General features: G+C 44.9%; 2 protein-coding genes across 17 annotated transcripts in view; one reads left to right on the top strand and one right to left on the bottom strand.

The window, feature by feature from the left end:
• Positions 1-5,006, top strand: part of Nsun7 (NOP2/Sun RNA methyltransferase family member 7) — a 28,267-nt gene extending 23,261 nt beyond the window's left edge. For both annotated transcript variants that reach the window (XM_090343683.1, XM_090343682.1), the window contains exons 11-12: positions 1,816-1,939; positions 3,492-5,006. In XM_090343683.1, the coding sequence (XP_090199809.1) occupies positions 1,816-1,939; positions 3,492-4,133 (766 nt within the window). In that variant the 3' untranslated portion in view covers positions 4,134-5,006. The remainder of the gene's footprint in view (positions 1-1,815; positions 1,940-3,491) is intronic.
• A 3,422-nt stretch (positions 5,007-8,428) lies between these two features.
• Positions 8,429-20,042, bottom strand: part of Apbb2 (amyloid beta precursor protein binding family B member 2) — a 268,672-nt gene continuing 257,058 nt past the window's right edge. For 12 of the 15 annotated variants that reach the window (XM_090343669.1, XM_090343667.1, XM_090343668.1 and 9 more), the window contains 5 exons: positions 18,886-18,973; positions 18,262-18,345; positions 17,329-17,444; positions 16,287-16,466; positions 8,429-12,135 (listed from right to left, as the gene is read on the bottom strand). In XM_090343669.1, coding sequence (XP_090199795.1) covers positions 11,968-12,135; positions 16,287-16,466; positions 17,329-17,444; positions 18,262-18,345; positions 18,886-18,973 — 636 coding nt within the window. In that variant the 3' untranslated portion in view covers positions 8,429-11,967. Of the gene's footprint in view, positions 12,136-16,286; positions 16,467-17,328; positions 17,445-18,261; positions 18,346-18,885; positions 18,974-19,119; positions 19,333-20,042 lie in introns of those variants that run through there. The other 3 variants (XM_090343674.1, XM_090343677.1, XM_090343680.1) reach the window with 2 other exon arrangements.

Raw genomic sequence — 20,042 nt, 5'->3', positions numbered from 1 at the left:
AAATGTTTTTTTTCTTTTCTTTTTTTTTGCTGGTCCTGGTGCTTGAACTCAGGGCCTGAACATTGTCCTTGGGCTTTCTCAAGTCTAGAGCTCTACACTTCCTGCATTTTCTCTGTATGTGGTACTGAAGAATCGAACCTGGGTCTTTGTGCCTGTTAGGCAAGCACTCTACCACTAGGCCAAACTCCCAGCCCCAAGAATAAATGTTTCATTCATGTCCTTTGCACCTAGTAAGCAATAATGGATAGATACATTTAAATCTTAGAATAGACAAAATTACTTGAAGATTTTCTTGTTTATTTTTTTAAAAATTCATGTAGACTAGTGTTTAATTGCTTTAAGTTATTATATTTTAATCCTAAATATATGGAAATACTAGAAAGATTACTTATCCATTGGACCAGAGATATGACTCAAATAACAGAACACTGACCTAGCAAGTAAGGGGCCTGAAGTTCAAACCCCAGTACTGCCCCAAAACACTCCTCACTTACCCATCTGTGGACCTAGTAGTAAATATGAGATTGAATGTTAACTATAAAAATTAGAATTTTATTTTAAGCATGTGAGTGATTAGAGGTTTGTTTATTTCTGATAACCTTTTCTTCTTTCTTTTTTTATAAATACTTTTTTATTGTGATTAATAGAAGGGTTACATTATATTTACCAGATAGAAGGTGCATAACTTCACAAATATTGATACCCTTTCTCATGACATGGTCCCCATTTCCCTCCCACCCTCCCCGTCTTCTTACTTTCTTGAACATTATACAGTTTACCCATTAATACCCCAAAAGTGATGCAGTTGAAATAATATGCGCGCGCGCGCACACACACACACACACACACACACACACACACACACACACACACACACACACACGTATATAATATCTTTGATGCCAGGAGGGCTTTGAACTCAGGGCCTGGGATTGTCCTTTATCTTTTTTTTTTTTTTTTTGCCAGTCCTGGGCTTGAACTCAGTGTCTGAGCACTGTTCTTGGGCTTTCTCAAGGCCAGCACCCTACCTTGAGCCACAGCAACACTTCTGGCTTTTTTCTGTATATATGGTACAGAGGAATTAAACCCCGGGCATCATGCATGTTAGGTAGGCACTCTACCACTAGGCTATGCTCCCAGCCCTGTCTTTTTATGCTCAAGGCTAGCACTCTACCATTTGAGTCACAGCTTCACAACCGGCTTTTTTGGTGTGTGTGTGTGTGTGTGTGTGTGTGCTGGCACTGAACGACAGTCCTCAAATCTCAGCCTCTTGTGTAGCAAGGATTATAGGCATGCCCTACGTGTACCCAGCTAAGCTTTATTTTCAGATGGTATAAAAAGTGACCTAGGAGAAAGAAGCATGACAGATAGGCTGTAGTTGACAATATGTGGAAATACAGCTAATCTGGAGTTAGAAGTCTTGTAGTTACTATGCATGCCTGTTTTGGTTACACATTAGTAATTTGGTGAAGTGCCTGTTTTTAAATTGTCCCCTTTGGCAGTACTAGGATTGAACTCAGGGTCCAGGCATGAGCCATAAGCCATGCACCCAGAAGAAAAGAAGTTTTTCGTTTGTTATTCTTGGCATAGTTATTCCAAGATGGGGATTTGGGAAGTGTAGAAAAGTACAAGCTAGCATGAAGTATTAGAGCTTTTAACTTGTAGTATTTTGGAACAGACTATTTTAGCACTTTTTCTTATATAAAATTTTACTTAAGTGATTGGTAAAATATACTAAAGAAAATTTAGTTTCAACATACTTCACTTGAAAGGAAGCCATTCTAAGCATCTAATGTCTGCTCATTTTGGCCACAGGCTCAGTCCTCCTGTTCTGCCACTATGTTCCTTAAGAGAAATACATTTGTCTACTGATAAATTTTTCAGAATGGAGCCATCTGAAATTACCAATGGTTGTTTCCTTTCTATTTTAACAAGAGAGGTAAGTGGGAAAAATTCCAACCCGTGTCACACTTTGGAAGAGAAAACCCACCAAGCCTTGTAAGATGAGCCAGGAACTTTGTGAGTAGCAGGCAGCGGTGTCACTGCTGCGTGCCCACGAGTAACCCTAGGCTCCGTGCTCCGTGAGTCTGCCGGCCGCCCCTGCACCTGTCGTACACTCAGTCAGCAGCTAGCTCGTTTTCCTTAACAAGTCACCCTTCAGCACCCTTCAGGGCGTATAGATGGAGAAGCTGAATTGTTTTGTTTTTAAATAGTCATTTGAGCGCTGGTGTGGTGGCTCACACCAGTAATCCTAGCTACCCAGGAAGCTGAGATCTGAGGATCAAGGTTCGAAGCCAACCTGGGCACAAAAGGACCTGAGACTCTTATTTCCAAGTTCAAGCCCCATGACCCTAAAAAAAAAAAAAAAAAAAAAACCAACTTATTTTCTGAGGCATATCAATATATTGTTATTTTCCTATTTTTTTTAATTTTAATTTGTCAGCAACTGAGGTTTGACTTGGGGCGCTGCACTTGCTAGGCAGGCTCTCTGGGTTTCTACCCCCTGTGCTCCGGTTGTTTTGAAAGAAGGTCTCACTGCTTTCCTGGGCCAGCTGGGGAATTAAGAGCCTGCGTGTGCTTGGTGCCCAGTCGAGGCTAGCTCTTGTCACCATGTCAGCGGGTCCTGTGCAGCTGGGACTCTTGCGAACTTATTTCTTATGTTCTCCATCAGTTTATTAGTGAGAAGAAGAGTAAATTTTCTCTAAGCAATAAGGTACAATCCACACACACACATATATTTTTTTTGTGGGTTATAGGGTTTGAACTCTGGGCCTGGGTGCTGTCCCTGAGCTCCTGAGCTCTTCCCTCAGGGCTACTGCCCTTCCCCTGGGCCTGGGCATTGTTCCTGGGCTCTGCAGCTCAGGGCAGGCTATCGGCCTACCCCTGGAGCCACAGACCCACTTCCCCTTCTCTAGAGATTAACTGGAGAGAAATCTCACTGTCTTTAGTACCTCAGCTGACTTACAATTCATATTTTGATTGAAAAATGAATTACCTTTTTCTCTTCCTTCTCTCTCCCTTCACTCTCCCCTCCACCTCCAGTCCTAGGGCTTGAACTCAGGCCTTGGCACTGCCCTGATCTCTTTTTGCTGAAGGCGAGTGCTCTACCATTTTGAGCCACAGTGCCACTAATAGTTTTCTGGTGGTTAATTGGAGATAAGAGTCTCGTGGGCTTTCCTGCCCAAACCAGCTTCAAACAGCGATCCTCCGATCTCAGCCTCCTATTAGCTAGGATTACAGGCCTGGCTGTAAGGAGGTATTATAAATACAAAAACACAATGTTACAAGCTGTCTTATGATCTGTTCAAAACTAGATTTACCTTCAGTGTTGAAAACTTTTTGCCTAGGCTGGCCTTGAATCAAGATCCTTCCAGTCACAACCCCCGAAGTAGCTAGGGTTACAGGTGTGAACCACAAGCACCAGAAACAGACATTTGTAAGGCTGGCAGTGACATCGACTCACCACATTAACTAGGGCTTTCTCATTGCAGCGAGACCCATCTGAGACAGTGTCTGTGAAAGATGTTTTAGCCCGAGCTGCAGCCAAGGGTTTGCTGGATGGGATGGAGTTGGGGAAGTCATCGAAGCGGGAGAAGAAGAAGAAGAAGTCAAAGACATCATTGGCCAAATCTTGTACGACAGATACTAATGGCATCCAGATGAAAATTGCAGAGTACCTGAATCGAGAAACCAAAGCAAGTGCTAATCAAGCAGAGACGCTATTGACAAAACCAGTGGTCTCACAGAAAAACTCCACTCAAGGGGGCGTTTCCGCCTCAAACACCCGAAAACCCCAAAAGGCTGCCGCCAGCCCTCTGGTGTCTTCAGTGATGAAGAGCGCCGGCTCCTCCAGGCTGAGTGATCGGCCCACAAACTACTCAAGACACAGACAGGAAGGCAGAGTGATCCCTCTGAAACCCGTGGAGATCATGTTACCCCCCGTGATGCTGCCGTCTTCCAGCCCCCAGACGAGCAGGAGCCAGCTCCCCACCCAGCATTTCTACTATCGGTGGGTGGCACCCAAGACCAGCGGGCCTGGCTACCTCCCCACGTCCTCAGTCTACAAGAGAGGGGAGAAGCCTAAAGAGAACTTACCCTCCACCCGGCTCGGCCATCCTCGGCCTTGGCTCTGACCGTCCTTTGTTGGTGAGGGGCCAGAACAGGTGGTGTTTCTCAAGGTTTAGCCATCACTGCTAAGATACTCATTCCGCTGTGCAGTATCTTCTGCTGTGATACTACCTGCAGAGTTAGACAGGTAAGACGCCATGGTGTACAGGACTATGTGAGCAGGATTTAGATCGCACAGCTCGGTGCTGGTCTGCTGGCTTAGAGACTGCGAGTCAGCTTGGATCTCGTCTCATTCCTGTGGATTTTCTGCCTCGATGAAAGCTCCAACTCTCTGCTGATGGCAGTGCGGTCTGCCTTCTGGCAGGCTGCTCTCAAAGTCTATGTGGTGGGTGCACTAGCTAAGCAGCCGCCATGTCTGCAGACGGTGCTAGTCCACTCCCGCCTGCTCCTTCAGGAACTGGGTGGTGAGAGGTGAGCCTCTGCAGTGGACTTCTTGAGTGTCACACTGTTCTGAAGCAGGACACATCAGCATGAAATGGAAGGAGGACACATGGTCTCCCCGGGCCTGGCGTGCCAAGTCCACGCAGATGTCTGCCCACAGAGGCGGGTTCTCACAGCCAAGCAGCCAGGATCTTGAGTAGATGGAGTGCGTTCAGCCCTCCCTTCCGCCTGTTTATGCCAAATACTGTTGAAAATGACTAAGCAGTTTTTAATCTAGATGTGGACAAATCTGAGAAGAGGTGAAACTATTGAATACAAGTGATAGCTACTGAAGAAAGATTTCTGATTTGATTCAAAGATCAGGTGACAGAGCAAACTGTACAGGTCATTTCAGATAGCACATGATAATCAAATTTGGGAAAATCATATCTGATGCACAACTAAAACACAATGTAGCACAGTGTTAAGATATTAAATGTCAATTTGTCTTGAATGTACTGTCGCTTACCAGTATTGGTGTCATCATTTGAGTCTGGGTGTTTATATCATTATGGCAACAGTTGTTTGATATTAAGAATACAAATATAAATCTTTAAAAAAAGTTCACAGACTCAAAGTCTGGATGTAAAGTTGTATTTTCTGCATTCATTTATGTAGACATCTGTGTAAATTCCTCAGCACTCAATTCAAATCAAGTGATTTTGGTAGACAGGCTTGTCTTAGCTCCAATAGTGTATCCTTTATTTCTCACCTGCAGATGTGGGAGGAAAGAAGAATGGCGAATTTCACCCTCATAGTATTTGTTTTCTTTTAAGAAAGATGCCGGGTGTGGTGGCTCACGCCTGTAATCCTAGCTAGTTAGGAGGCTGCGATCTGAGGATCGCAGTTCAACACCAGCAGGAGGTCCAGGAATCTCTTTTTCTGGCCAGTCCTGAGCCTGGAACTCAGGGTCTGGGCACTGTCCTTGGGCTTTCTCAAGGCTAGCGCTCTAGCCCTTGAGCCCTAGCACCAGTTGTTTTTTTCTGTGTATATGGTACAGAAGAATCGAACCCAGGTCTTTGTGCATGCCAGGCAAGCACTCTACCACTGGGCCAGGCTCCTAGCCCTTGGCCCATGAATCTTATGTCCAATAAACCATGCAGAAAAGGCCAGACGTGGTGCTGTGGCGCAGGTGGTAAAGTACTAGTCTTGAGCAAAGGAAACAGCTCAGGGAGCACCCAGGCCCTAAGTTCAAGCCCCAGGTCTGGCAACCTCCCCCCCTCAACTCCCCAAATTGTGATTTCAGTAAAGTCAGTGAAAGGGAACATTTGAAAGTTTTTTTGGTCAGTCATGGGTTTTGGAACTCGGCCTGGGTGCTGTCACTGAGCTCTTTAGCTAAAGGCTACAGTTGGACATAAGAGTCTTACAGACTTTGTCCTGCAGTGGCTCACGCCTATAATCCTAGCTTCTCATGAGACTGAAATCTGAGGATCGAGGTTCAAAGCCAGCCCAGGCACTAAAGACTATGAGACTCTTATTTGCAATTAATCACTAGAAAACCAGAAGGTGGGGATGAGGCTCAAGGGTAGGGTGGTAGCCTTGAGCTGAAGAGCTAAGGGACAACACCCAGGGCAGGGGTAGGGCAGTAGCCTTGAGCTGAAGAGCTCAGCTGAAGAGCGCCCAGGCTTAGAGTTCAAGCCCCATGGGCCCACCAAAAAAAAAAAAAAAAGTCTTACAGACTTAGTGACTTGGCCTAAAAGGGAAGATGTTTTATACTTGAGCTTCCATTTTCAATTCCTGAATATATTTTTTTTCCTGGTAGGTCATGGTGAAGCTTGAACGCTAGGCCTAGGTGTTGTCCCTGAGCTCTTCAGCTCAAGGCTATTGCCCTACCCCTTGAGCCACAGCGCCATTTGCCACTTCCGTTTATTTCTGGTGGTTAATTGGAGATAAGAGTCTCACGGACTTCAGTGCTGGGGCTGGCTTTGAGCTGTGATCTTCAGATCTCACCCTCCTGAGTAGCTAGGATTACAGGCATGAGCCACTGCACCCAGCAAGGATTTTCTATTGACTATGAGGTTTATAAAGCACAGAACTTGGGAGGTAGAGGAGGATGGCAAGCCTTAGCCAACCTACATAGTGAGTTCAAGGCCAGCCTGGCTCCACAGTAAGAAAGAGACCCAGGGGCTGGGGAGGTAGCCCAGTGGTAGAGCACTTCTTTTGTGTAGCATGTACCAGCTGTCAGCATCGAACCCACAGACATAGTTTAAATGCTTACCTTATTAAGTTCAAAAATGATGTATCTCTTTGCCCTAAAATTATAAACTTAATTCTTTTACTCATCCAAATTTGGCTTTAGAGTCTGACACCACTGGGAAGGTGATGCAGCTTCAAGCAGCTTTGCTCCATACGAGGTCATGTTTTTGCCCTCAGAATTTTTTTTTTCAGTGCTGGGGTTTAAAATCACTTGCTCAGATTCCTTGCTCATAGCTAATGCTTTTTTTTTTTTGGTGGGTCATGGCGCTTGAACTTGGCCTGAGTGCTGTCTCTGAGCTTTTCAGCTCAAGGCTATCCTCAAGCAAGCCCCACTTTCCATTTTCTAGAGGTTAACTGAAGAGTCTCAGGTTCTTTTGTGCCTAGGTTGGCTTTGAACCTTGATCTTCAGATCTCAGCCTCCTGAGTAGCTAGGATTACAGGTGTGAGCCACCATGCCTGGCTTCATAGCTAATGCTCTTACCACATTTCCAGCCCAGCTTTTTCTTACTGGTTAAATGGAAATGGAGTCTTCTGTTCTTATCCTGTCCTCAGTTCTATATTCCAGACTGAAAAAATATTCCAATGTTCAAATTTGGAGCTATTTTTCAAAGTGTATTCACGGTTAGGAAGTAGGCTGGGTGCTTCGGGTCTGTGCAACAGCGTAGGACTTGCGCGTCACTTGTAGCCTGCAGCATCTCTGCAGGTAGCTTGACATGAGATTCCTTTTTACAAGTTCACAGAGAAATCATTCATTAGTGACACCTTCATTTCATTTCCTCTGAAAATCTTCTAGCGAGGGCAGGATCAATGATTTCATTCATTGGGTAGAGTAAAAAGGGAATACATTGTTAGGATGAAAGCCACATGAGAGAATCTTAGTGAATAATAATGATCAGAGACATTATTTTCACTGATAGTTTGCTTGAAATTCTTAGAGAAGTGTTGCAAATTAAACTGTTAGCCTTTTGGATACTCTAATAACAAATTATGATTTTTTTAACCTGAAACTGTTGCTATAAAAAACCCTGAAACCAGTTTGGCTCATTGTAAGTTATTGTAAGGCAAACAAATAGGAACTTTAAGCTGGACACAGTGGCTCACACCTATCATCCTCGCTACTCAGGAGGCTGAGATCTGAGGATCACTAAAAATCCGTGCCTGACACTCTTATCTCCACCTACCACCAGAAAACCGGAAATGACCCTCTGGCTCAAGGCCTTGAGCTCAGGGACAATGCTCAGGCCCAGAGTTCAAGACCCAGGACTGACAAGCCAAAACAACAACCCCCCCAAACCCCACATACTTTAAATTCTATTTGTCTTTTTCCATATTGCCAACGGTTAAGCAGATTCTACTGGTTTTTCTAGCTCTTGCCATTCAGAGTTAATGTCTATGCATCTCCAGTCTTCACTCTCCTAAGCAAGGTTCTTAGAGGAATGGCAGAATTCTTTAGTCCAGAAAGACTGACCAGACTTGAGCTCAAGTCACCACCAATTTAAAGTTACTTCCTAGTTCTCATTAGATGGGAAGATGCAATCACTAATCCAAACAACATCTTAACATTACTAAGTTGATTTCTAAAAAGTTTAATTTGAGGTAAGAATAATACAAAAATAAAATTACTAGAGATACCAAATTTGTTTTTTTTATAAAAGACTGAATTATCAGATAAATGAGCCAAACATTTTATGAAGCCAAGTTTATTTTCACAACAGATTACACTGAAATGTGTAAAAGTGGTCAACAGCAAAAGATGAACAGAAAAGGTAGTGTCGGACAGCTGCAGTGGCTAGCAGGGACCATTGGGTGGCGGTGTGATGGTTTTCCTGGCTTGTGTATTAGGTGAAACCTGGCCCACTAGCACACTGACAGTTTTATTAAGTTGTGCCTCTAACGGGGAAATGTTTCTCCTAGGGCTCATGAAATCTTGGGTTGTGATGCTTACGAATGTGCTGTACAAGTAAAGGATGCTTTGGGGGCGCTAGTGATGGCTTTGTGCAGAATATTCTTACGAGGAATTAAAAAAAAAAAGAACAGCAGTGTCAACAATTTATCACCAAGAACTTGTTTTAATGGCAGTGGGGCTAGTGTTCCTGCATGCAGTCAGACAAAAACAATGGCTCCAGTTAGCTCTGGGCGGAAAGCAAGATGGCATCCGAGAGGCTGTGAAAGATATCAAAATCAGCACCGCACAGTGCTGCGTCTATGGAGAGTTCTCAGCCACAGGACCATGGACTGCCCCCCCCTGCCCCCCGTGCTTACGTCCATGAGGCAGCAGGACTGTGTGTAACTAGAGGCTTTTAAAAAATAAGAGGACCTTGAAGAAGCATTTTACCTTTTCTTCTACATATTCCAATAGAAATGTAACTACAAAGCATTACAAAAACCACTGTTTAGGCAACAGATAGTTCACTGAGATTACTTGGATTTGGATACATTTGTGACAGTAATTCTCAGTAGAGATAATCATTACATTAACACAACAACACGGTATAGTTCAGTAAAAATAGAATAAATAAAATAAAAATATCTTAAGCTGTATTTAACAAGTTAATTAAAAAAACAATAGGACATACAAGGCATAGAGAACATGGCTGCCTGTTTACTGAATCACAGATATAAAGAATGCATAGATAACTGAAGTGTTACTAAGAGCTTAGGTAAAACACTGGCATCCTTTCACAAACACACACACACACACACACACCACACACACACACACACACTTTCACACTTACTTTTTTGGCCATGGCAGAAAGTATCTGAACATACTGTTTAACATAATTTTTACAAAATTAACCTGCATTTAGTATGCAAAGCTATTTCCCAAAACAAATCTGCAGTAAAGTTCCCAATATGTAAAGGCTATCATTTATCTTACTGCATCCTAAAATTGCATATATAAATCAGTTTGCTACTTAAAGCTAGATCTGTATCTTTGATCTTGAAAGCAAAAGTATGTCTTAAGAAAAATGAATGGGGTTCAGGTAAAGATTTCCTGGAGAAAAGTGGATTACTTGTCTAGTTTTAAAGTCGTCACACCAGAGTACATCACTGTGGTGATAGGGAGGACCTCGTCACTGAATTTTTAATAGCTTTTCACAGGTATTCGTGATGCAGTAACTTCTCATGATGTCACAAGCTCCTCTGAATAGAGTAGTATGTGAGTTGCTGTGAAGTGGATTGGATTTCCAAAAGCATCCTTGGTGTCATAATATCGGATTGCCAGAAAACTCCAGCCCTCTGCACCCTGCTCGTGAATCCTCAGTGGGGAGCAAGCAGAAGGCCTGTCACTCACTGCATCCTGTTCACAGGCAATGAAGGGCCTTGTGCCAGGAAATCTCTACCACAACCACCATCATCTCAGGGTAACCCCATAGGCTGGGACAGGTGGCTGGGTACAGACACCTGTTCTCTGCCAACACCTGGGGCACACTGCAGCACGGTCCTGGACTGGAACTGGGCAAGCTGTGGCTGATTCATGCAACAGCACTGTGGAAATGGACCTCATTATGGACCTGCAGAGGGAACTATCTGAGATGTGTTTTTCCGGGTGTGTGTGCGGGCATTTGGAAAGGATCTTCCTAAGCAGAGGCGGCACCACACAACAAGAGTTAGGAATTGTGGGTCTGGGCTCTGCCTCTCCGATGTGCTTTGGTGAGATCCTGGGTCCGCTGATTTAACCTTTTGGTACTTCACATTTCGAGTTCTCCCATGTATTTGGTACCTTTCCTACCCTATAAGGCTCAAATGTGGCAAGAACGTGGAAAGCATTCTGACAAGCACACGGGAGCATGAAAACGTAAAGCACTACTTTCAGAACTGGATGTTGTAAACGTTAGTTTTGACAAGGAAAAAGCAAAACTAATGTTAGGATTGATCTCCTTAAGACAACAATGTCAATTAGAGTCTAAATTTGTGCACCATGTAGGTAAGTTATCTATGAAAAGAAGCAGGAAAACAGCCTTTGAGGGAAAGGGTTAAATAGTCCATTATTTCTAGGTATAATTTTTCTCTGGCATGAAAAATTTAAGTCTTGAGAGTAAAATGGAAAAATATACAATGTATTTCTAGTTAAAAAGTACAGAAATTTGAGAAAGGTCAACTTAAAGGTAACTAGTTGCCATGGACAATACATGAGGGCAGACAGCTCTCTGGACAGAAAAGCACTAGAGAAACTGAGGCATGATGCACAGTTCTAGCAGGACCATTGCTAGGATGCAGAGTAACACAATCATGTGTTGGTAAAGACCTAAAATAATGGTGTATGACAGAGGAATGAGGGACATTTCCTCAACTCCAAATTGCATATTGGCTAGTCATCAAACTAAGGATGAAAAGTTTATGAGTATTTCATTTTCATGTTTGGGTAGAGAATGGCCATAGTGAACAATCTAGAACAATCTAGAATTTCTCTAGCTGCATTGTACAATGTAAGGCAGAGTTTGAAACATGTCCCATCCAGAAAAAAAAAAAAAAGCATGATTTGGTTAGTTTCTCTGTAAAATAATCGGTTTGAAAACCATCTGAAAAGAAAGGTTATGTTTTGTGTTTGATTTTAATCAAATTTTTGTTAAAATCATTTTGAAAGGTTCACTTTTTTTTTTTTCCAACACCATCCCTCCCCCCACCCACCCCAGACAGCTGTAGACATGCAACAGGGTCCCTGTGTCAGAGAGCTCACTGAGGAAAGCCACCAGCTGGTTTCAGACTGATGCCAACAGCCAATTTCAGGTTCAATGTTATGAAAAGCTAAAATCCCAATGTGTCCTGTTTTTACAGCGCTTCATGGTATGTGCAATTCAGTGTTCCAGTGTATCCAGTGCTGCAAACACCTTTAGTGCTGCAGGACTCAGAGGAGGCTTGTGCCCTCCAGTGAGGACAGTGAGACAAGGCCAGGCCTCCTCCCTCTTGAGCACTAGGACGGGTGTGGCACATGCTTCTCTGCGGGTGTGAGGTGAGTTCACCAGGTTTACAATAAGAAAAGACCTTCCACTGTTCATGATGTCACTAACTGACTGCAAAAGAAAACGACTCATGCTTCTTTTCCTATCATGTGGTGGTGGCAAGATGAGAGAACATGCTTGTCTAACACTGCTTGCTGACGGATGAAATCTCTGGAGACACAGCATCAGCGACTGGACAGAAGGCCGGGAGTCGGTTCCTTTCCTTTAGTGGAGCTACTTCCTTGTTCAGGGAATGATGAAGCCTTTCAGGGAGGGGCTATGGCGTTTCTGTGACAGGGCGTTTCTGTTTGAGAGTGTCAATGAGGGACAGGACCCCTCGTTTTACATTGGTTGTGACTCTCCTGGTTACTGAGTCCGCTGGTGGAGGAGGTGGCCGCATCTTCTGGGAAGGTGGCCTGGCCACCAAGCACTTCTGATAGCGTAACTGAAACACACACACAAGGGAACAGTGGGTAACTCTCCAGCTACGCGCTCCGGTTTAACATCTGCAGTTCAGCACTCATGTGTGGACTCTCCAAACTTAGTGACCTGGCGACTAAACATACATCCCTGGCTTGAGCTCAGGGCCTGAGCACTGTCCTTGGACTTTCTCAAGGCTAGAACTCTACCACTTGAGCCTCAGCACCACTTCTGGCTTTTTCTAAGTATGTGGTACCAAGGAATTGAACCCAGGTCTTCGTGCGTGCTAGGCAAGCACTCTGCCACTTGGCCAAATTCCTGGCCCCTTTATTTATTCTTTTTTTGGGGGGGGGAGGTGGGGGGTCGGTCATGGGACTTGAACTCTGGGCCTGGACGCTATCCCTGAGCTCTTCAGCTTGAGCCATAGCACCACTTAATTAGAGATAAGAGTCTCACATTCTTTAGTGCCTGGACTGGATTTGAACTGTGATCCTCAGAGCTCAGCCTCCTGAGAAGCTAAGATTACAGGAATGAGCCACTGCACCCAGCTCCCTTTATTTTACTCTTGATGTGGGTGTTTAAATTCTGAAAGGTTGTTAGGTTCAGCGAAGGAGGTCTTTGCCTTTTGCCCTCCTTTGTACTGATAGGCTATAATTGGTACAGAGAGCTACTGTCAACAGAGGGTCAGGATAGTGAGTAGAGGACATGTGGAGAGGGCAGGAGGGAGAGGGCATGAGCAGAATACACGCCACTGGGAGTCCTGTCAATGCAGGCCAACCTGACAATGTATTCTTTCTGCCCTTTAATAGAAAAAAATGATGTATTAGAATTTCAGGATATATTTTCTATTCACCTATACATCCCAATGGATTAATTTTTTTAAATCCATTAGCAGTACCATGGACAACTCCAGAAATGTAAACCATACCAACCTGCCTTTGTCTCAATGGAGGATGGGACATTCTTCAATATTAAGTGAAATGGTTAAAATCTACCACCCTTTCACCCTCTAACTTAAACCCTTTAAAGTAATTCTAAAGCCAATTTTTAAAAATATCAGCTGGGCACTGGTGGTGCATGCCTCTAATCCCAGCTTATCAGGAGGCTGAGATATGAGGATAGTGGTTTGAAGCCAGTACTGGAAGGAAAGTCCTTAAGACTCTATCTCTAATTAATCACCAGAAAAGGTAGAAGTGGTACGGTGGCTCAAGTGGTAGGGTGTTAGCCTTGAGCAAAAGAAGTTCAGGGATAGTGCCCAGGCGCTGAGTTTAAGCCTCAGGATTGGTGCACGTGCATGCGCGCGCGCGCGCGCACACACACACACACACACACACACACACACACACACATCATCATCATCATCATCATCATCAATAGAATCCTTGGCATAGCTACAGAACAGGTGTGTGTTTCTCCTAAGAGTTACGAAACACTCTACAGGCTCCATTCAGCACAGTGATACAGAAGAGGCTGACGCTGCACGTTTGCTCTGGGTGAGACATCTTGATAAGTCTACAGCAGTGCATACACATCTTGAACAGGAGCCGACTCCCAAGCAAAAGACCCTGTCATTTCAAACTAGTATTGTAGGTAGAGCATCAATCAAATTGCACCTAAAGACCACTTTCTGTCCTGCTTGAAATTCCACTTGGCCCTACACCACATGAGCCTAAAATATGCCTCAAAATGGAGTAGATTTAAAAGAAATGTGTTACGCCAGGCTCACACCTGTAATCCTAGCTACTCTGGTGGCTGAGATCTGAGGATCATGGTTCAAAGCCAGCTTTAGCAGGAAAGTCCATGAGACTCTTATCCCTAATTAGCCACCAGCAAACTGGAAGTGGCACTGCTAGCCTTGAGTGAAAAAAGGGTCAGAGACAGTGCCCAGGCCCTGAGTTCAAGCCCTATGACCAAAAAAAAAAAAAAAAAAAAAAAAAAAAAAAAAAAAGCTGGCTGGCTCTAGCACGAGGGAAGGGTGCTTAGATTTTATTCAAAGGCCTTATTCCAAGTTTGCTGGGTACATTAATACAATGAAAACAGGAAGTAAACAACTAGAAGTTGTTTCTAAGAGAGAAGATGAGCCTGGGAATCTAAAGACACACTGTAGCTGGTGGTAAAGCTAATTATTTAATTGTCAGCAGCATTTAAAAAATGTATAATTGAGGTGGAAAGCCATTCATTTTGTATCATGAACCATCTGTTATGATCCATTTTGATCACATAAAATAGTCGTTATCCTCTTCTGTTTGACCGAAGCCTTCTTCATGTAGCCCCTTCACCCACGCCTACCTTGCCCCAGGTTCACAGCTCTGCCAGATCGCCTGCAACCCATCCCTCCTCTGCCTTGCTCCTGTTCCTTCCTATGTAGGTACATGAGGCCTTGGGACCCTGGAACATAGCTCTGGGGAAGAATCACCCCTGAAACAGGGCCCACGCCTCTGATGGGCAGATCCTGGTACGAACAGCTCTTTCTTCCCTTTCTCCCTCCCAACCATGCCAACAGAGTCTTAATTATAAAGACCAATCTGCTCTCTGTTCCGTTCTCCACCTTGGCAACTCCTATGTCTCACCCCTGGCCGGTCTGGAACTGTTGTGTGTATAGAGTGATGAAGAGAGGACGTGAGGGTTGGGCATAGTCTTGGCACTGGTACAACTTTATAAACATCCCATACCTGGGCTATACTACACTAACAATTTCTCTTCAATAATAAATTAACCTAAGCGTACTGTATCTGAGCATTTTGTAATAGTGCTTAGTTTAAACCACACATTCTCTGCTCAATTCCATCAGTCGTAGGGATATGTTGTCATGTGCTGTTGTGAGACATACAGTGGGTGTGCATGACCCCCACTGCAGTATGGCTCCTTCAGTCTAAAAGTACTGATAGCCCCTAACCTAAAACCAGTCAAGAAGCAGGTCTGCCAGAGTTGCCTGAAGGGATCCTCTCTGTTCCCTCCCAGCCAATCCCATCCCTTCATTTATGGCTTCCTCTGATGCAGGGGTCACATGTTGGTCTAATCCACAGCAATTGGCCTGAATTAAAGGTCACTAGGGCCTCCTGCTCACTCACCCTCTCCTGGCTTAGGGCTGTCTCATCCCTGAGCTGACTGCTGGACCTCAGCGGCTCTTTTAAACTTGTCCTCTACTTTACTGCCTTTCTTTATTCTGGAATATTCTGTTTTGGGTTTTTTCCCCTACTATGTAGCCAGTCCAGTCCAGAAGCTCCCTATGTAGCCCAGGATGGTCTTGAACTTGTAATCCTCCTACCTCAGTCTCTAGGTGCTGGGAAAGTCATTTAAAGCCTAAACTGGATCAATTCACTTAGCCTAAACAACCTCTGTTATAGAGAAGCAAATACTGGTACCCTATGGCTACACCCCACTGCACTATGGACTTGAGGCCTAGGTGCTCACATTCATGCAGCAACTCCTCTGTGAGACAGAGTCATACTATATAGCTAAGGCTCTTCTTAAACTCACAGTCCTCCTGCCTTAGCCTCCCCAGTGCTGGGATTACAGATGTGCTTACCACGCATGGTGCAGTGCTCTTACTCTCAGTAAAACCTGTTCAGAGCCTTCGATGCCATGAATGAGAGAAGATTTTTGCTTCTAATCACATACACAGTGAAGTGCCCTGGCTTCGTTACTTGGAAGTGCAGAGCTGACTCTAGGCCCTGGCACTTACGATGCCTGGTGGCCCATTCTTAAGTCTTCTGAGCCTCTGTTCTCCATTAAAGGAAACATTCTACGTGACAGGGTTGATGTAAGGATGAGTTAAAGCTATAGAAGCATAATGCACTTAAGCCAACTATTGAAATAAAAATCACATGAGACATTTTACTTTCAGAGTCCTGACTTGAATGCAAACAGTAACAACTCATACACGACTAGGATTTCACCCTGAGCTCAGCTTGGATCCAGAACCGATCACCCTCAGATCTCCAGCCTGGAGAACCAACCTTTCTAGCGTTAGTGGACTTGCCACAGAACGTGGCTCTGGCTGGCCTCACTTAGTGTAAGAGCTCAGCCTCATGATATGCCAAGTTCTCGTCATGATCATAGCCAGCTCTCCCACAGGAAAGAGAGTGCCGTCAAATCCCACAGTACTTTCAATACCACCATCTTTTCCCTTCCTCTGGAAGGCCCTGTTGCACTTCAGTGCTGCGGTTCACTCACCATGCAGGCGGCCTGCACAGCCTCCGACACATTAGCGGCATTGGGCTCGCACCAGAACACGTGGCACTCAAAGCACTGGTTCCCAGTGTCCATGATGAAGGCAAATGTATGGACGTCCTTCCCAACACCCATGAAGGACAGGAACCGCACCCGGCACTCCACCATCACGTCCTCCTCATCCTGAAAGACACGTCCGTTACCAGCCTGGAACCAGGCAGGGGAAGCCAGGCAATGGTCACCAGAACTTCCACATGCCCAGCACAGAGTACCCAGTACTAGGAAATACATCCAGATGTCATCAGGAAAGGACTGTGTCTTCCTAGAGAGCCCATCCTGGCACCGGGGGCTCTGTCTGGTGGCTGAGCTTGCAGTGAGCCACACTGCTGCCACACGAGCTGGTGTGGATCTGGTTCTCTAGCCACTGTACCCCGAGTCTACGAGGTCACTTGGGGAGAAGTGATGTCATCCAGGCTTCTTACATGTTCCCCAGTAGAGCACCCAGTGGGCAAAAAGCTATCCGCCCAAGTGAGCCCCCAAGGGTACCAGAAGAGAGGAATTGCCTGTCTCTCTTTCATCTGTTCCTGGCTGTTCTATTAACACCATGGAAAACCAAAACAAATTTACTAAAGTGACAAATTTTGTCAAATCTTTCCCCACCCCTCATTCTACCAACTGCCACCCACAGGAGGCAGTATGAGGAACTGTCCAGAATTCATTTTTAGGATTGCAAAAGACAGCACCCTTTGCAATAACCAAATGTCTGAATCGGTCAACATGTTCAGACTACCAACCTTCAGATGTGAACATCCTGACTTACTAAACATGCCACCAGGTGTGAGGGCAAGACTGGCAGGCAAGTAGCCCACTGTAGTCATTTAAGACTAAGAGAAAGGGTCTTAGATGAACAAAGGTCACTTTAATCCAAGTAAGCACAATTCTGAATAGTTCAAGCCTTGGTACACTTCCTGTTTCATGGAAGACCATGATATCCAAAAGTTTCCTGTGGCCCTGACAGGCCAGCATGACCCACCAGCCCGCTTACCTTCTCACCAGTAACGGTCACAGTGGCATCGGCCACGTTCATGTTCACCGATGGCCAATCCTCCTTGTTAGATGAGGTCATGAGATTTTCTATGGCACTGTTCAGGGTGTCCATGCCTGTCAGCGGACAGGGCGATCAAAGAGTCCTTGAGTTAGTGAACACTCCCATGAGGAAACCTTGTATCTTTTAGGAACCACATTCAGCTTCTGTGTGTGTGTGTGTGTGTGTGTGTGTGTGTGTGTGTGTGTGTGTGTGTGTGTGTGTGTGTGTGTGTGTCATGGGGCTTGAACTTAGCCTGGGTACTGTCTCTGAGCTCTTCAGCTCACGGTTACTGCCCTACCCTTGAGCCAAGCCCCTGAGCTCTTCAGCTCACGGTTACTGCCCTACCCTTGAGCCAAGCCCCATTTCCTGTTTTCTAGAGATTAATTGGAGATAAGAGTCTCAGATCCTTTTGTGAGGCTGGCTTTGAACCTTGATCCTCAGATCTCAGCCTCCTGAGTAATTAGGATTACAGGTGTGAGCCACTGTGCCGGCTTGCATCCAGCTTCTGGCTACTTGCTTTCTCTTAGAGATTTGTCTGTTCTAAAAGCATGCATGTAAGGGATATGCATTCTCTGTGGCTGTCTGTGATCGTTCCCTTAGCTCAGTGCTTTCAAGGTTCACCGGTGTTATGCAGTGCTTCAGTACTTCATTGCATTTTATGACCAAATAACAATTCTATTACCTGTAAGTAGCACACCGGATTTTCCCATCTGTCAGCTGATGGACATTTAAATGGTTTCTTCTTTTTTTTTTAAAGCAAGTATGAATTTCTGTGAACAAGGTTTTGGGTGGAAAGGTGTTTTCCTTTCTCTTGGATGTGCTTGCAGGACCAAAGTGCTGCTGCATCTCAACCAAGCGCTTACAGAGTACAAAGACGAAAGTTTTACTTACCCACTGGTCTGTCCACAGGTAACATGCCCAAGTACTGCACGTGGAACTTCTGGACCAGCTCAGTCTTTGGTGTTGGGAAATCTACTACAGGGAACAAGAGGGATGTGCAGCTCAGTGGTTGCTGCCCCCGGCACCACCCAGGAACAATGGCCTGCTTCAGGATGCTTTGTAAAAACAGCCAAGATCCTTGTCAGCTTTCACCTCATGTCTGGTTATGTTAAAGCTGCTCCTGTCACTCTGATGAGCGCCAAGAAGCAGCTTTCCATGACTTGCCTGTTAGGTGTGCTGATGCTCAGAGTCCAATCACAAAGCACAGAGGTACAGGAAAAGTAACTAGAGATCCCCACTCCCAGCCCGACTAAAAACCATAAAACTAAACCCATGTCCTTACCCAGGCTGCCTATGAGTTATACAACAACACTAACAACTATCTGTAATTTTGCCCAACAGCAACAAAACCAGCCAGCCCTTTGCAACAAACCAACTCTGAGCCCTTGTGGGATCCAGTTGTCATGCTCAGTTCACGTCTTTTTAGAGAAACCCGTAATAATAGAGAACCACTCAGGACTGCAAAGTCTTTCCAGGAGGGACAGCGCCATGATGGAGGAAACACAGCTGACCTACCTTGCAGAGGGACATCGAGGTTCACATTGGTCCGCTCCTGTAGGGAACTGCAGGCCAGGGCTTTGGCATTCTTCCTTTCCGCCATAATCTAGACATGAAAAACCCAGCACAGGTGGTTATAGGCTTTCATGTGTCTGGTTAGGCCAGCTAGAGTCTGAGTTGATTTTTATACTGGCTTACATTAGCTCAAATCATTTGCCTAGGTGTGATTATTTTGTCTCTGGACGACATTACCTTCACTGTTTGAATTTATTTCTTCCATTCACCCGACTCCTGCCTTTACTGAAAACCACCCCATAGGTATCCTCTTGCCTGATGTGGATTTCCAATGGTCAGTGGGATACAGAGTAATAGACTTTCTTGTATTGTTATATGCTGATGTTTACATACTCTAGTCAGGGCACATAGACCAGAGTGTATGGGTTCAAATCCCGTCTCTGCTACTTATGAGCTATGAGACCTTGGGCAGGTCATCTGATCTTCATTTTTTCAACTGCATATGAGTGACAATAGTATTTATGTCACAACAGTTCTGAGGATTAAAGGAATATATGTAGGAGTTGGCAGGTTTTGTGATGTCAGCTGCTATATCACTTATTCTCAAAGCCTCACCCAAGCTTCCCATGCCATCATAACTCCTGAGGTTGGAGGCATGGCTTAGGTGGTAGAGTGTCTGCCAATGAGCAAAAGCATCAGATACCAAGTTTGAGTCCTCTTGTTGGGAAAACAAACCCCAAAGTCACTCCCAAGCTCTGCAGAACCTGGCCTTCCAGCTCTGTGCTCTGGACAGTGAGTACCTATCTAGTAAGTGTGATGCCGACTCAAACCCAAGTACTGTCTAAAAAAAAAGCCACACTATTGCTGACATGCAGTGTGAAGTTAGGTCTACATGAGGAATGGACGGATGTTTCTCTTTATTCCCTAAACAATACAGCCTAATAATAACTTATCTGTCCAGTATTTGCATTAAGCATTATGGAGTAATCTTGAGCTGAGTTAAGTATATAGAGGATGTGTGCAGGTCACATGCTATGATGTTATAGGTTCCTCATCAAGGACTCTGGCATTTGCTGGGGCCTGGTTACCAATGTCTAGTGGTATTGAAAGGTTCCTGGGCTGCACAAGAGCTGTGCGTACTTCCAAAAGCAATGTGCAGG

This window comes from Megascapheus bottae, chromosome 13 (genome assembly GCF_031878675.1).
Source record: "Megascapheus bottae isolate mThoBot1 chromosome 13, mThoBot2.hap1, whole genome shotgun sequence".
NCBI lineage: Eukaryota > Metazoa > Chordata > Mammalia > Rodentia > Geomyidae > Megascapheus > Megascapheus bottae.
This window is presented reverse-complemented; position numbering and strand designations above follow the sequence as displayed.